Source organism: Boleophthalmus pectinirostris, unplaced genomic scaffold (assembly GCF_026225935.1).
Source record: "Boleophthalmus pectinirostris isolate CB_2022bp ecotype Guang Dong unplaced genomic scaffold, ASM2622593v1 HiC_scaffold_12, whole genome shotgun sequence".
Taxonomy (NCBI): Eukaryota; Metazoa; Chordata; class Actinopteri; order Gobiiformes; family Gobiidae; genus Boleophthalmus; species Boleophthalmus pectinirostris.
This window is the reverse complement of record NW_026571018.1, coordinates 17680289-17695778: the sequence shown is the minus strand read 5'-3', so window position 1 is coordinate 17695778 and position 15490 is coordinate 17680289. Positions and strand designations below refer to the sequence as shown.

Genomic DNA, 15490 nt, shown 5'->3' with positions numbered 1-15490 from the left:
CATGTTTAAAAAATCTTCTTAAAAACATACAATGACTCACAGACACAACTCACAACAGCTATTGTAATGGGAGTATTTGTAATTAGTTACTATCCACCTCTGAACACATGCACAAAATACTTTGAGAGAACTTTAAATTTATGAAAATAATTAATATTTTAATTTTAGAGGAATGATTGATAAGTCTGCCTTGTGCCAGCAGAACCTTGATTTTAAGTGACAATCTCATTAAATGTAAAATAAATGACAGCATAATGGAAAATGAGTGCCCCAAAATACACAAGACTGTGGAAAATTTTAACCTTACCAAATATTATTCAGCATATCTTATATATTTCCACACAACATTCCTAAAGCACAGTGATATTTCTGTCAGGGCATACATATTATATGGATTTCTAGTACATAGCTGTAAATGCTGTGTTCTTGAAGCCAAACTTGGCCAAAGTGCGCCATCTAGTGGTGGTGTAATGAAATAAAAATAACCCAGTCTCTGGTATCTTTTTGTGCATTTTATTCATTTTTTGACAAATATATATGAAGTTTTCCCTATATAGGAAACATAATTTTTAAAGATACGTTAACAGCAAATTTATTCCTGCAAATAGACGCTGAAACATAATTAGACGCAAGGGTAGCATAATTCAGAAGAGTGAATTACCTCAAGTTGGTCTGTTTTTGGTAATGATAAAAATGCCAATGGGACATTTTAATGTTGTATAAGGAAACAATGAGTGTCTGCATCAAGGCACAGAAGCATCGACAACCATCAGTGGAGCAGTTTTTGCCAACACATTGGTCCCACTGGACAGTACCAACTATACAAACAAACTACATCATATGAAACTAAACAATAGGATAAGAATTTGCTCTTATAATAATCACAAAATGAAAGAATAAAGGTAATGTACAGAGCTCAGACCATCACAGCTCCAGGATAAATGTTAATTCGGGGGTGATGACATCTTAGATTTCTGTAACGGAAGACCTGCAGCTACTCCAGAGGATGGAGCTCACCAAGCGACCGTCTGTCCTGCTGAACAAACTCCTGTAGGCTTCTCTTGCCCTGCCTGAAGTTACTTTCCCTCCTCGAAAAGGGCAAAATGACCTGCAGTCTGAGGAGAGTCTCTATGTTGACAAAGCTTTTGATCTGTGATGTCTGTAGGGCATCCAGCACAGTAGTGGGGAGATAACCTGCCAAAGGATCCAACCATTTGTCCTTCCACAGCTTCAGCTCAGTGTGAAGGGACGCCTCATCAGGCAAGTCCTCCTTGTAAAGATCACCAACAAGACCACTCAGAATGCTGGTTTCTACTTTGGACATTGCATAAGGCACGATCTCCAGACACCGCAGCGTGTCTGTTACTTTTTCGGTGAAGACATCCTCAATTTCTTTTATTGAATGCTCGATAACCTTGGTGCTAACCGATCCTTTGTAAAACTCACTCAGTGGCTCTAAAAGAGCTGAATGCAACAGCGTCACATTCAGTTTAGAGGCCAAAGCGACCGCTTCTTCAAACCAGGTCCTGTGATGGCAGTCTACTTCAGCCAGCAGCTGTTTAAGCTGTGCTTTAACATCGGGCAAACTGTTTACAGCAAGGAGCACATCTAAAGGCTTTCCCAGCAGTCCCTCACTGAGTGTGCTCGTTACTTTGAGGACATTTTTCTGCACCACTGTCCCTAATATAAAATCAAAGTTTCTGATCGCAATGAAGAAGTCTGCAGCTTGTTTCTGATCAGGTGTACAGCCCTGACCTTTAAGTTCATTCAAACACAAGACAGCTGCTTCTAACACTTCCAACATCACCTGGTGCATATCATGACTCTTATCCCACTTTTTCATGAGTTTGTCCCTAAGCTCGTTGGCCTTTCCTTCGTCGTGACTAAACACATGCAAGATCATCTCCTCCAGTCTGTTCTGCCTCTCTGCATCCTTAGTGAACCAGTGTAAAATCTTCTGGATCAAAACAGCTCCATTGGCTATTTCTGTTATGGGAGAGGACTTTGCCAACCACACATTCAGGGACAGGGCAGAGCTGATTGTTCTAACAGCCTTTGGGTACTTAGCAGTGAGGGCCAGACTGACTGCGCTCATCTGTGCACCTACTTCCCCCACACTGAGCATGGCCTGGCCTCTGCAATTCTCCATTTTGAGCCCCCACTTATCAGACAAAGCTCTCTCCACTGTCTCCGTAAGGATAAGAACATCTCTACTGAAAGGAATAAAAGCAAAAGTCTCTTCACACTGAATGTCCTCCTTGTTTAGATATCGCACGCACAGAGGGATGTACAGGTGACCTTCGATGTCCACCGCTTGTTCAGTTATAATTGTGAAAAAGCGCGAGTCGGACAGTTCCTTGATTATTTCTTCTCGTTGTTGAGGGTCATAGAAGGACATGGCTTTCCTTGGTCCTTCTGAGGTCTCTGGGAGCTGCTCTGCTGTTCCTGTGGTGCCGTTTATTTCTTCCATCACAACGTCCGCTTCAGCAACTTCTATAGAAAAGAAGAAAACTATTTATGGTATGCAAATTAGGACTGACCACTATGGTGATAAAAATTCATTGTGATCTCATCCCTGTGAGAATATACCATTTTAAAAGCAATTGATACTTTGCAGCTGATATCACCAACATTCCCTGGGGTTGTGAAGCTAACTGTAGACACTGCTATGTCTGAAACTCTGTTACTCAAGTTAAACTTTAATTTGAGTTTTGTGTTTTTACACGATCTGACCAGAAAGAGCCGACTTGGTTGAAACTACAACAGGTGAGATGATTTGTGCTGTTAAACAAGTCCCTGACACATAAAATCACAGATACAGCAGCAACACCTAAACACCTAAACAGGACCATAAATGCTCCTATTGATCACATTTTCATCCTGAAAATGTGCAGTTTAAATCCATTTTGTATATATTTTTTTCTTTTTTTGTGTGCCAATTGTGATTTTAAAAAAAAAGTACCTCATTACCAAATACATTAACATAACTGAAATACTTGCCGCTTTCCAAATGTAGCTTTTGTAATGTTGCCATGACCTGAAAAATCAAACATACAATTTAGAACAGGAACAACAACATTCCCTTGAAGATAATAAGAGAACAGTGTCAAAAGTGTACCTTTGAAAGACATGGTCGGCTCTCTGGGTTGAGCTCCATACACACTTCAATCACCTCTGGCAGCCTCTGAAGTGTCGTGGCATGGGAGGAGAGCATCATGTGATCCAGTTTACTCCCTCTGCACACTGTGTTTTTGAAAACCTCTCTGATGGAGTTCAGTGTGGTCTTCATCAGGTCAAACTCCATACTGACACTAGGCAGGACCGCCACCTGTCTGAGGAGGTGTGTCACAGTGGGGTGGGTTTTGGACTCTACGTGAGCTAGAGTTTCTGCTATAGATGTTGGAGGGGCTACATCCTGGTACTTCTCTCTCCACACGGCGGACCAGGCGTTTATCTCCTGTTCTGCCGCCTCTGGATCAGGAAGTTCTTTGAGGTATGAACTGAGGGGCTGGTCTGTGGACTCTGCCAGCATGGGTTGAGGGTTGCAGGAGGGCAGCAGAGACAAGACTGACAGAGCCTTCAAATGTCCATCGGAAAAGTTGTATTTCATTTCATCGATCAGACATTTAAGGAGGGGAACACTCAGATTTTCTCTATAATAAACTTCTGGAGATTCATAGCTGTTAACCTCCCCTGAAAAGCACACTTGTTCAGGAGCTATTTTAGCTGAGAGCTGAAACGCCTGCTCAAACCAAGAGTGATGAACAGAGGTAATGTTTGCCAATGTTTTACCAAGTGTGTCTATGATTGAGGGAATTTTCTCAACCTCACACAAAATATCAGCAGGATTCCCACATCGGAAAACTGTGCTGCAATTGCCAAGAGGAGTACAAGCATTTTTTATAATTATAAGAGAAATTATAAAATCAACATTTCTCAATGCAGTAGAGAGTACCTGTGCATGCATGGATTTAGCACCAGTGACACTAGAACCAACCACATCTAGACAACTGATCACGCCCTCCAAAGTTTCTGCAAGTACACCAAAGAAGTCCTCCCTTTTCCTCCACCTCGAGTAGCATGTTTCTGGGCTTTCCTCTAATGCCTCTCTGGGCATGTTGAGCAGCCCATCCACAGCCTGTGCCAACTGTGTGTCTAGCTCAGGGTATGAGTCAAAAAACAGCAAAAGATCTTCGGTGATATTTAAAGTTTTCACTACTGAAGCACAAGGCACGCTCTGCACCAACCAGTGACTAAGACCACAAGACTCGCTCGGGGTTACGACGGCGAATGGGTAGTTTTGGAGGAAATCTAGAGACAGTTTCTTTAGACTTTGAAAGCCTGCGCCGCGATTCATGAATGCCTGTCCACGACACTGAGCCATGTTCAGTCCCCAGTCATCACAGAGGACATTGGTCAGTTTGCGCGCCTGTGCTTCAACGCCAGAATTCTCATTAAACTGTAAGAATCCGATCAACTCTACTTTTGGCACAGATTCGCCCACGTATCTCACAAACACAGGTAAGTATGCCTTGTCACTAATATAGACTGGCTTGTCAATAATAAGCGAGAAGAATGGTGAGTCCTGGATTTCTTTAAGTATAAAATCTCTGATGCCTTGAATAACAAGTGCACTCATTTGGGCCTCACCAATGTTACATTTGTTCTCACTTTCAAACCAGTGACACATGGATAGCTCCTGAAACATGAGCTCACGATGCTCCTCAGAAATCTCAGACAGACTGCAGTTCTTCTTCCCCAATCCTGTGGCTAATTTGAAAACTATTGTGAGACTCGGACAATTGTCTCCACTGTGGCCATTTTCATCAGCAGCCTTCATCTCCTGGTCTTCAATCTTGTGAGCAGGCTGATCCATTTGGGGTTCTTCATTCTCATTTTTCACAGTTTCAACTAAAGCACAACAAATATACATGATAATAACACAAATTGTGGCAAAAATGCTATTCTATTCTATTGTCTTACCTTCCATTTGAATTTCAGCGTTTTTGTTGAAGAATTTGGATTCCCTCTCCTGTAAAATAAATAAAAGGTCAGATAACTGGTGCATGCACTGAGAAGATAGACTGTTGTATAAACATGCACTTACCAGACAGATGCCCTCCAGAGCCTGTGGTGTAGCCTTCAGGCACTGTGTGACCATGCGGTCCAGGTCCCGGCTAAAGTCGGAGCTGACCTGGAGCAGTGCGAGACAGGGGGTCCGGTCCTGGGGGTCTGTGCTCCTCAGATAGTCCAGAAACCTCTTGTGGCGCATCATAACTCCACAGTCCTCCAGCGCGGTGCTGGGTAACACAGACATGATCTTCAGCAGCACATTGATGTTTCCAAAGTACTGCATCAGTGGCAAACGTAGAGTCTGGAATAGAGAGCCCGGAGTGGTGACCGAAGCCTTGGTCTTCCACGTCACTCTCCAACAGCACAGCTCAGTGAAGAAATTATCCGCATCAGGAAGATCACTGCTGTACAGAGGAAGTTTGGACTTTAAGCTCTCAAACATGTAACTCTTTGTCACCGAGCTTGGGACAAGGGAAAGGAAATTTAGAGCTTCTTTGTGGTCATCTGAAAAATAGTCTTTTACAGCATTGATGAGGTTGTCTACGAGCGGCACGCTCAAATTATCTTTGAAGAAGCCCACTGGCTTCATCATTCCATCTCTATGCAAAGAGCTTTCAGGCACTTCAGTTTGACCACGGAGAGACTGCGCTATAGCACAGGCCTCATCAAACCAGTTCTGGTGGAACACTTTGATATTGGTCTTTACTCTGTTGAGTGTTGCCACAATGCCTCCAATGTGGCAAAGCTGGGATGCTGCACTGAAGTGGTCCTTCTGAAGGCCAGCACTCAGGTCTTTAGTGAAGGAGGAGGTGTTCTTCAAAACAACCATGGCCATGATAAAGTCAAAGTCCATCATCTTCTGCAGAAGAGCTAGAGCCTGTTCAGACAAGGTCTTCCACCTCTGGGGGTTGTTTTTGATTTTCACTAAACACTCCACCAGGGGCTCCAGCATCTGCACAAACACCTCATATGAGTCATGCTTCTCCTGCCAAAGTGAGCAGAACTTTCCTTGTAGCTCCTGGACTTTCTCATAGCTCTCTCTGAGGCCTTTAGCTATCACCTGGTCCAGCTGTTTCTCTAGAGCATCACTGCTAGAGAAAAACATCATGACCTCCTCAAAGATTTCCAGAGCTCGGGTGATGGTCGGCACTGGGATGGACTTGGACCACCACATGTTGAATGAGTATGAAGAACAATGTGTGCTTATTGCAAGTGGATACTTCTCTTGTATTTTACAAGCAAATGCCTTTAACTTATAGGAAACATCACCTGAGCCCAAGTAAGCCTGACCCCTGCAGTTCTTTAAGTCAAGATGCCACTTATTTGTTACAATATCAAATAAACGTTTAACCATGGCCTCACAGGAAAGATCTGCCTCAAGAAATCCCAACAATTCCAATCGCATGACATCAAAACTGTCAACAAATCTAAGAAAGAGTGGAAGGTAATTATTTTCACCCATTTTAACCACTCTGTCGATGAACAAGGAAAAGAATGAGCCTCCAACTTCCATAAGGATTCCCTCTCTGACTGCATTCTCACAGACCACCAGAACCTCTTGTATTTCGGACTTTGTGACATATTCAGTCTCTCCTTCTTGAGCTGGGGGGGGCTCGGGGTGGTCCCTGCTTTGGCTCCTGTATGCTGCTACCACTGCGGACTGCAGAGCGGACTTCAGCGCTTCTCTGTCAGTCTCTGCACACTTCATCTCCACCAGTCTATCTGCGTCCATCTCCAGGTTTATGAGCTGTAACTCTTCTTCAGTGTCCTTTTCTGCATGATTCCCCTGGTTTTCAACTATAAAAAACAATAAACACATGTTACACACACAAACTCCAAAATATGGAATTTAACATATTTATTCCCACTGAGACAACCAGGTGCTGCCACCAGGCCAAGTTGAAGGTCAAATATGTAAAGAGTTAACCCCACTCACAAGATATATATATATATTTTTTTCTAAGCTATAAAAAACACCTATAATTCTGTCAAACTGTATAATTATGCAAAGCAAGAGACTGGCCAGTGGTGAAACCCCTTCCAGAAAAGCTGCATAATGCACCTTAAAAAAAACAAAAATCAATAAATACAGTATATTACAAACAATTACTAATTACTGAAAACTTGAACTGAAATCAGAAATTAGAGCATTTCCACAAAGGTGAAACTGTTTGCTAAGTAAAAGACAAATATGAAAGAATAAATTCATATATGCAAAATTTCCACAAAAACATGCAGAAATATCACCTTATATACACATTTGAAAGATATTAAGGTTCAATCCAAAATATGCCCTTTTTATGAAGACTTTTATGGGTTTATTTTGGTATATCCTAAAACTAAATATTCACATTCACAATATTACCAATAATTTGATATACTGCCTACAACCTCTAAATCAAACTGAAATCAGGTTGAATTTGGAGATATGTGAATCTGTTTTAGCTGCAGCTGGAGTTAGTGCTTCTGGTTATAAGCGCTGACTGAAAAATCTCATATCTGATGTGTACATGTGTAATGTGTATGTGTAACTGAAAGTGAAAACTGGGGAATGCCTTGTATCAACTAAAATGCACTCATTGTTTCTTGATGGAGATTATGTAATTCATGCTCTATCTAATAAAATACTGTAATCTTACCTGGTGTAGGCTTTTCTTTTGTGTTGTCATCCTAAATGAGAGAAAATTTTAAAAAATTAACGTAACTGTTTAAATTTGTTAACATATGCAAACTGTTAATTGTAAAATGTCCCACCATTTGCAGCAGCTGCAGTATATCCGGGTGCTTTTGAACATATGAGTCCACCATTTTCTCGGCATTGAAGTGCACGTCTTGGTTGACATAGATGAATGCCTTGCTGCACTGTCTTTGGTCCTCTGGTGTGGTGTTCAGGTAGGCTTGGCACCTCTCCTGCACCATATGGTACTGCCCATACACATCTGCCTCAGTGTTTACACAGGGGACGGTGCCCAGCACCCTCAGCAGATTCTGCACATTTGGGTAGAAGCCGATGTCGGGGATCTTTAGTGTTGCAAAAACAGTCGTGGGCAGAATTCTGCGCTTGCTGGCATGTCTCCATTTCACTTCCCAACAACCCAGTTCTTCATAGAAAGTATCTGGCCTCGCAAGGTTGTTCAGATTAGCATCTGCTACTTTATCTCTGCGGATGCTGAAATTGTGGTCAGCCATGTAAGAGGGCACTAATGAAAGCCACCGGAGAATACGGACCATCTCTATGCCCAAAACTCTCTTCACCTCCAGAACCAGATACTGTAGGATGGGTCGGCTCAGAGTCTCCCTGTACAAGTCTTCTAGTGGGGTCTCTGCATTGGCTTGGTCTGTCTCAGGTTTGGTGATTTCAACACCAAGCTTCTTTGCCCTCCCCACAGCATCAGCAAACCATTTTCTATGTAATATTGCAAGCTCTTGTTGGTATTTGCTTAGCAGCTTTAAGGCATTAGAAATGCTGTACTGTAAAGTACTGCTGACGCTGATGATTCCCCTGAGACTGGAGTTCAATATGCTCACACAACAGAGTGTGTTTTTCAGAACAACAAGAGTGATTATAAAATTAAAATTCTTCAAAATGGGCTTGAGCCTGGCCATTTGTTCAGCAGTATCTTCATCTACTTTTGAAATAATTTCATTGATGCAATTAAGAAATGGTTCCAGGATATCCAACATGGTTAAGAAAGCATCAGTGCCATATTCCCAGTTACTACTTAAACATGTCTTGATCCTGTCCACCTCACCTTTTATATGCCCATACGCCATCTGAATCTTTCCTTCTAGTCTCTTGGAAAGCTCTGGTGTTCTCCTGAGTAATGAGGCCACCTCCTCCACAGTGTCAGCCACATTCTGAATAGAGGCCACAGGCATGCAACGCATGATCCAAATGTTAAAAGCATACGGCTCACTTGGAGACAGAACCACCTGTGGGAACTCCTGGAGGATTCTGCAGGTAAGGTCTCGGATTTTTTGACACATTTTGCCTTTGACAAGATAACTTATCCCTCTGCAATGCTCCATCCTCAAGCCCCATTTGTTTCTGAGCTCTGAGATAAGAAGATAAAAAAGATTCTCGGCATCTACATCACATGGAAAAAAGCCAATTAAGTGCTTCTGTGGAAGCCCTGCCACTGTGACAGAGCGAATATAAACTGGAATCTGCTCCTTTCCCTCTATAATGGTCACTTCCTGAAGGAGAATGGAAAAGAATCGTGCTAAGCGAAGGCTGTTTTGGATTTCCTCACGCATCAGGTCTTCACTAAACTGCAAGATTTCTTTTTTGTCAATCTTCTCCACACAGATGCGATTAAGAGACTGCTGACCCCTTGCACCTCCGATAGGATCATCCGTGGTGTTAGTGCCATTTATGCTGAATCCAGTGAGTGCCAAGATTTCTTTAAAATATGCTTTAAGTGTATCTTTTGCTTTACGGATGGCTACATCTTCCTGTGTTTGGGGTTCATCTTGCAGATCAAGTGCTGAACTGTTCGTATCACACACGTTGGTTGTCTCTGCAGCTTCTAGAAGAAAAAAAAAGATCTGGGTTTAATAAAATATACAAATTACATCAAACATAAATATTAAGAACATTTAATTAGAACACCCATACCTTTTGTTTTCTTTATAGAGGTGTGGTCCTCTTCAGACTAGAAGCAAAAATTGAATAATAACTTTTACACTCAAGATAAAATTGCACAAACTCCAAGCATTTAATTAGCAACTTACCTGATCTCCAGCTCGCTTTCTGTTGACTGGTTGATTGTTTACTGGTGCTGTAATGTTGAATATCGTTGGAACAGCATCTTCTTTTAGAACAGTGCTAGAGTCATCCTAAGAACAAAAGCTTTCATGAATATTTCAAGTTTTCAACAGAGAAGAGTTGAGTTTTATTAATGTGCTGCATTCCATTCTAACTGGGAAATATATTAAAGAAATTGATTATTATATTTGTTCTGTTGGAAAGGTGCAACATGTAAAAAAAAAAAAAAAAGCTCAAAAGTGCACTGATTTAAAATAAAATGATCATAAAATAATCTCCCAAACAAGGGTATAGTCATATTTTTAATTTCACAATCCATTCACATGTGCAATATTTGAACCTCAAGCATGAAATTCACAGGCACGTTATAGCACATTTCTGATGGATTGGCAATATGTCCTGAATATCATAATTAAGAAAAAAAAATTCCATACAAATTTGTGTCAACAAATAATACAGGGATTCAGTGTTTGAAATAAAGTTAAATGTGGTGGATGATATTCTTACCTGATGAGAAATCATAGCAGGCTCAAAGTGCTTTGCACATAGTTTATAAGTCTTGTGCAGGTGGTCTGGGGCTTCTGATCCCAAATCTTCACGATGACATTTTGTCAGCCATAACTTACAACTGGAAGCATATAAGCAGAATATCAATAGAATTACAAAGGGTGGAAGATAAAGATGATTAGTGACACAAGCCTATTTGCATTTTAATAACGAATATGGACATTTATGTTTTGATGTGAATTTGTCGAACTTTTAAATTATTTATTTTAACATAAGCTCTGCAACAGGCTATACATTTCTACACTCCCTCAGAAAAAACCGAACAAACGCTGCTCAGATGCATAACCCAGTCTGACATTTGGACAATGACCCGATGGTTCATCTGACTAATGAGTGCACTCATCCAGTCGATAGGTGTCGCACAGTAATGGAAACAACGCTAAAGTTAGCACTTTGTGAAAAAAAAAAACATAATGTACAAACGTCGGAGAAGACTAGAATAAGAACAAGATTGTGTGATGGTCTCAGGTCTTGAACCACAAACAGTGAGTTTACGATCCCCGTGGACTTTCCCAAAGAGTAACACAAAATGCGCCATTTTCCACTGATTTCGGATGGATACTAGCCTGCCAGCCAACATGCTGTTATGCTAGTGTCGGTGCTAATGGGAAGCTAACACAATTCGTTAAATCTGTTAAATTTACTCAAGATTGTCTGTGTATAGAAAGCACAACACGTACCGCTCAGGGTCCAGTGGAAAACTGAAAAGTGGGGTGTTCTCGCCCTCTCCTCGCTGATAACCACAGTTGGCTGCAGCGCAGCAGTCAGTCATTTTGGTTTGCAATGTAGCCAGCTAACAAGTTAGCTAGCTTCGCTGGTGGTTGCAAACTGGAAATGCTACAGTACAAAAACTACATGAGACTTTAAAGAGTCATGCTTTTGCCTCAGCCTGCAAAATGCAAGATCAATCGTATCGATGGCTTCGGTTGAGAAATCTGGACAAAACTAAAAGTGGTCTAAATCCATGCTCCCAAAGTTGCCATTCGGCGCTTAGACAAGAGCGACCCAAACGCGTGAGATGTGTACAACCCACAGCCCTGTGCTACAACCAGGAACTGAAGTGTGCAGGGCAATGCACAGGACTGACCACCAGAGGGCGGAGTGCGACTACTATCGCCTCTGTTATGTAGGTGTTCAGAAACTGTTATTGTATCATTGTATCGCATAATGTTCAAGTAATTATGGCAAATTATATTGCATCACATATGGTGCTAGTTTAAAGCAGGTTTGCAAAACAGTTTATGATTTTATTACATTTTTAATTTTATTGAAAGGCAGATAAAGCTTTAATTTTTCACTACATCTTAACAATGTAAAAGGCCATTACAAATTCAGCAATTCAACAAACATGGCAAAAAGTGTTTTACAGCTTTGAATCATAATAATAAATAGCACATCTTTAATAAGTTCTCACTACAATCACCCTTTCAGAGGAGCACCTTTTTTTTATTTATTTTTATTTTTTATTTAGGATCAGTTTTGACAAATAGATCAACCAGTGAATCCAGATCACACTGGACATGAGAATTTATGTTCATAAATGCAACACTTTTTGATTTCATTCTGTCTGGGACTTCTTCCATGTACCTGGAGAAACGCTGGTACACCACATTGCTAGTATTGTCAAAAGACAAACAAGGTAAGATGGCAAGTAATCTGAAAACTGCCAACATATTAGGGAAGAACTTCATGTCAGCGAGCTGGAGTGTGTCTTGGACATTTGTGGGAAAAGATTCCTGCTTGGTCTTTTTGCTCCATTTAACCCACCAACAGTTGAGCTCTGCAGAGAAGCTATCTGCATTTGGGACGTCACTCTTAAAAAACTCCACACAATCCTCATCAGGTTTAGCAGATTTGTTCTGCTCGATAGCGGCAGGAACTAGTGCCAGACCTTTAAGCGTTTTCAGGACATGTTCACTGACGACTTCACTCAACTCATTGTATATGCCACTCACCACAGCAAAAGACACGTACTCCTTGTAGTAATTCTCCTGATGAATTGCAACAGATTCTGACTGTTTTCTCAGAAAGGACCGAGGAACCTTCACCGTAACATCCACTACAGATGCAATATTGGTCGCTTCTTCATACCAGAATTCATGGTAAACGTCAATGTTGTCTGCCACCTCCTTAATTGACTGCAACACTGCTGGAAGAGAGCTTGCTGCACCACTGATATCTGCAGCATTTCCATGCATGTTTTTACCAATAGCCTGTGTAAGAGCAGTTATATTTTTCAACACAATTAACGTCATCAGAAACTCAAAATCAGTCAGAGCTTTTGAAATCACCATAGCTTCATGTGCAACCTGGTCACTCCACCTTACATCTTCATTGTCATTCACACTATCCAACCAAAGAAGCAATGATTCATAAATTTCAACCCCAATTTCGAAAACATTGTGGCTATCTGTCCACTTAGTTTGACAGTAGCCCTTTAACGCATTGGCTTTCTCTGCTCTGTCTTCATAAAAAAGTGAAATTGCTTGCTCAAACTCTGCACCCAACAAGGCGGAGCGACTGAAGAAAGCGCCAATCTTCTTAAGGGTAGACATGACAAGCTGGACCCCCACCAATGGCAAACTATTGGCTAGTGAGATATTTAACGTTTGAGTTGATCGTATTGCTAATACTGCTGCTGGGAATCTCTCTGTTACCTTGGCTGCAAACTTTTTTATCTTGCTAGAATGTGTTCCAGAGCAGGAATGGGCTTGGCCTTTACACTGCTCCATTTTCAGCCCCCATTTTTCACTTATTTCATTCAGTACATTTTCTGCCACAACATCCTCCTCTCCATTGAAGCACACCAACCCAAGAAAGCTTTCACGCTGGCTGTTTGTCTTATCTACAAATCGAACAAAAACAGGGAGGAGCAATTCTCCAGAGATGGTCACCAAATTGTCGGTAATTAATGAGAAATTACCACTTTGCGTGACCTCTTCCACTAGTTTACCACGGATATATTGTTCACAGACTTCTATCATCTTATTGAGCTCATCTGGAAACTTCTCCTTATTCTCATCCCACTTTTTCCTTAGAATATCGTCTCCACTTTGTATGCGATAATCTAACAGAGCTTGGAAGTTGCTTAGCGTTGGATTGTTCTCAGAGTCCTCTCCTTGGTATGTGGGAGAAATATTATGTCCTCCTAACAGCAGCACAATCTCAAATAGAGACTTTAGATACTCTCTGTTCTCATCTTCTTCTGACAGTGGCTGTGTGCTATCGGCAGATTCAGGTTCAGGTTCAGGCTCAGGCTTTTTCATCTCTACAGGAGAAATAAACAACGTTATTATATTATAAACTAAAAATGAATAATAAAGTACATTTTCAAAACAATCAACAAAAAAGGGGAAACTTACTTTTTCTTCCTTTAATATCCTTTTCATTGGGTTTTGCCTGTAAAATAAAAAAAAATAAAAAATTGTAACAATCAAGAACTTCTCATCACAAGAGTAGACGTTAACTAGTCAAATCTATTGTACACTGCTGAGATTTTCTGAATGCATTTTTAACCAACTACAGGTTTGAACATGGTGACTAGATGGAGAATATTTACAAATAAAGTTGTAGTAGATGAGAATTAGAAATTGGCTGTTCTCTATAATAAACTTCTTTTGGACATGTGTTTTACAGTCCAGTTAATGATGACTAAAAAATTACAAATATTTAAATTAATAATCAATGTTATTCTGATTAATTGCTGTAGCCCTATTCACTTACAACTTCTTTCCTCTTCCCCTGGCTGCTCTGAGGCATTTCTGGTGAGTCAAAGATGGTGGGAACAGCATCTTCCTTCAGCACCATGCCCTGTGCCTCCTACAACATGCGCGATACAGATTTGTGTGATTTTATGTATCAGGAATGTTTCACAGTATGGCATTAAACCTTTCTATCCTCATGGGACCAAACCAGACCAAGTTACAACCCAGATTGGTAGAGAAACAACCTTGTTCAGCCAGAATGCCTGTTTTTCTATCTATTTCTGAGCAATAAACCCAGCTGTAATTTAATAAATGTAAAGTAGAGGTGTTTAATGTCATACTGTGGAACATTCCAGGCAGAGCAATGAAATATCCATAGAAACAAGCAGGTGATGGACCCCCAACCAACAAATTACATCATCCAGTTTACAAATAACTTGCAACTTACACTATCAATGGCAGATTGTTGAAAATGCTTCCCACAAAGTCGTTCATATTTGTACAGTTGCTCTGCAGGTTTGTCAATGAGATCTTCCCGCTGACATTTCTCCAGCCACTGCTTGCACCTGAAAAGTTTAATTAATGTTATGTTTTCCTCCATAATAAAGTTTGCAAGAAATGTTTCTGCTGGGACGCCTCTTTGTTGATAACTTAGTAATAATAAAACGGAAACTATTGTGTAATTAAGGGACATTGTAATGCACTCTGCCCTTGCATGACCCACATGTGAGTCAGTCTAGTCACATTTTCTTTGTGTTTTGGTCAATTTTAAGCAGCTTTTCTGTATTTTACCTAAAAAAAAAAAGACAATGTATGCCTCTCTTTACTGTTGGCAGGTATCAAATTGGTCAAAAATAGGGACACAAAGGACATTTCTTTTATGAAATTGGGACAAAATAGTGGTTTTGGTCAAATCTGCTGGAACAGGGCTCAAAACTGGGACTGTCCCCGGTAAATAGGGACGTCTGAGCACCCTACTTGGTTATGACTACTAATGGTGCAGGTGTACATTACATTTTTAATCATTCATTCAAGATTTATAGCTGAAAGACCAATTATAATGCAAAAAATCTCCAGTATAGTTTCCAAATAGCCTCTCGCATAATATACTATCTTAAATGTAATACTAGTTAGCATCTTCTTTTTGTTGTGTTTAAGATTACCTTTCAGAGTCCAGGGGAAACCTAAATAATGGTTGTGAATCGGACTCTCCTCCAGTGCAGTTTGAGACAGCGCAGTGAGACAGCATTTTGGTTTTATCTCAAAAACTTTATAAAGATGTTTTGTTCACGGAAGATTCATGGCGACTACGCGCCTTTGCGACGACGACTTCCGGTATCATCACGCTTCAAAATAAAATAAACATGCGCTACAGTAG

At 40.8% G+C, this 15490-nt stretch overlaps 2 protein-coding genes across 3 annotated transcripts; both read right to left on the bottom strand.

Annotated features, from left to right (window-relative positions):
• Window positions 1-499: 499 nt before the first annotated feature.
• Window positions 500-11446, bottom strand: si:dkey-250d21.1 (uncharacterized). Its single transcript, XM_020930196.2, has 11 exons — window positions 11089-11446; window positions 10349-10469; window positions 9808-9912; window positions 9692-9728; window positions 7828-9602; window positions 7713-7743; window positions 5108-6870; window positions 4984-5032; window positions 3119-4911; window positions 3001-3037; window positions 500-2493 (listed from the first exon to the last, which is right to left on the bottom strand). Exons 1-11 carry the CDS (start codon window positions 11178-11180, stop codon window positions 995-997), a joined length of 7302 nt encoding a protein of 2433 aa, XP_020785855.2. The 5' UTR covers window positions 11181-11446; the 3' UTR covers window positions 500-994.
• Window positions 11447-11673: 227 nt separating this feature from the next.
• On the bottom strand, window positions 11674-15436 carry thap12a (THAP domain containing 12a). Of its 2 annotated transcripts, XM_055148950.1 has the most exons (5): window positions 15276-15436; window positions 14561-14678; window positions 14132-14227; window positions 13771-13807; window positions 11678-13676 (listed from the first exon to the last, which is right to left on the bottom strand). In XM_055148950.1, the coding sequence occupies exons 1-5, from the start codon at window positions 15359-15361 to the stop codon at window positions 11872-11874; spliced, it is 2142 nt and encodes a 713-aa protein (XP_055004925.1). In that variant the 5' UTR covers window positions 15362-15436; the 3' UTR covers window positions 11678-11871. The 2 variants fall into 2 exon arrangements, with proteins under 2 accessions (XP_055004926.1, XP_055004925.1); XM_055148951.1 differs by lacking the exon at window positions 14132-14227 and having other exon boundaries at window positions 11674-13676.
• Between the last annotated feature and the right edge of the window lie 54 nt (window positions 15437-15490).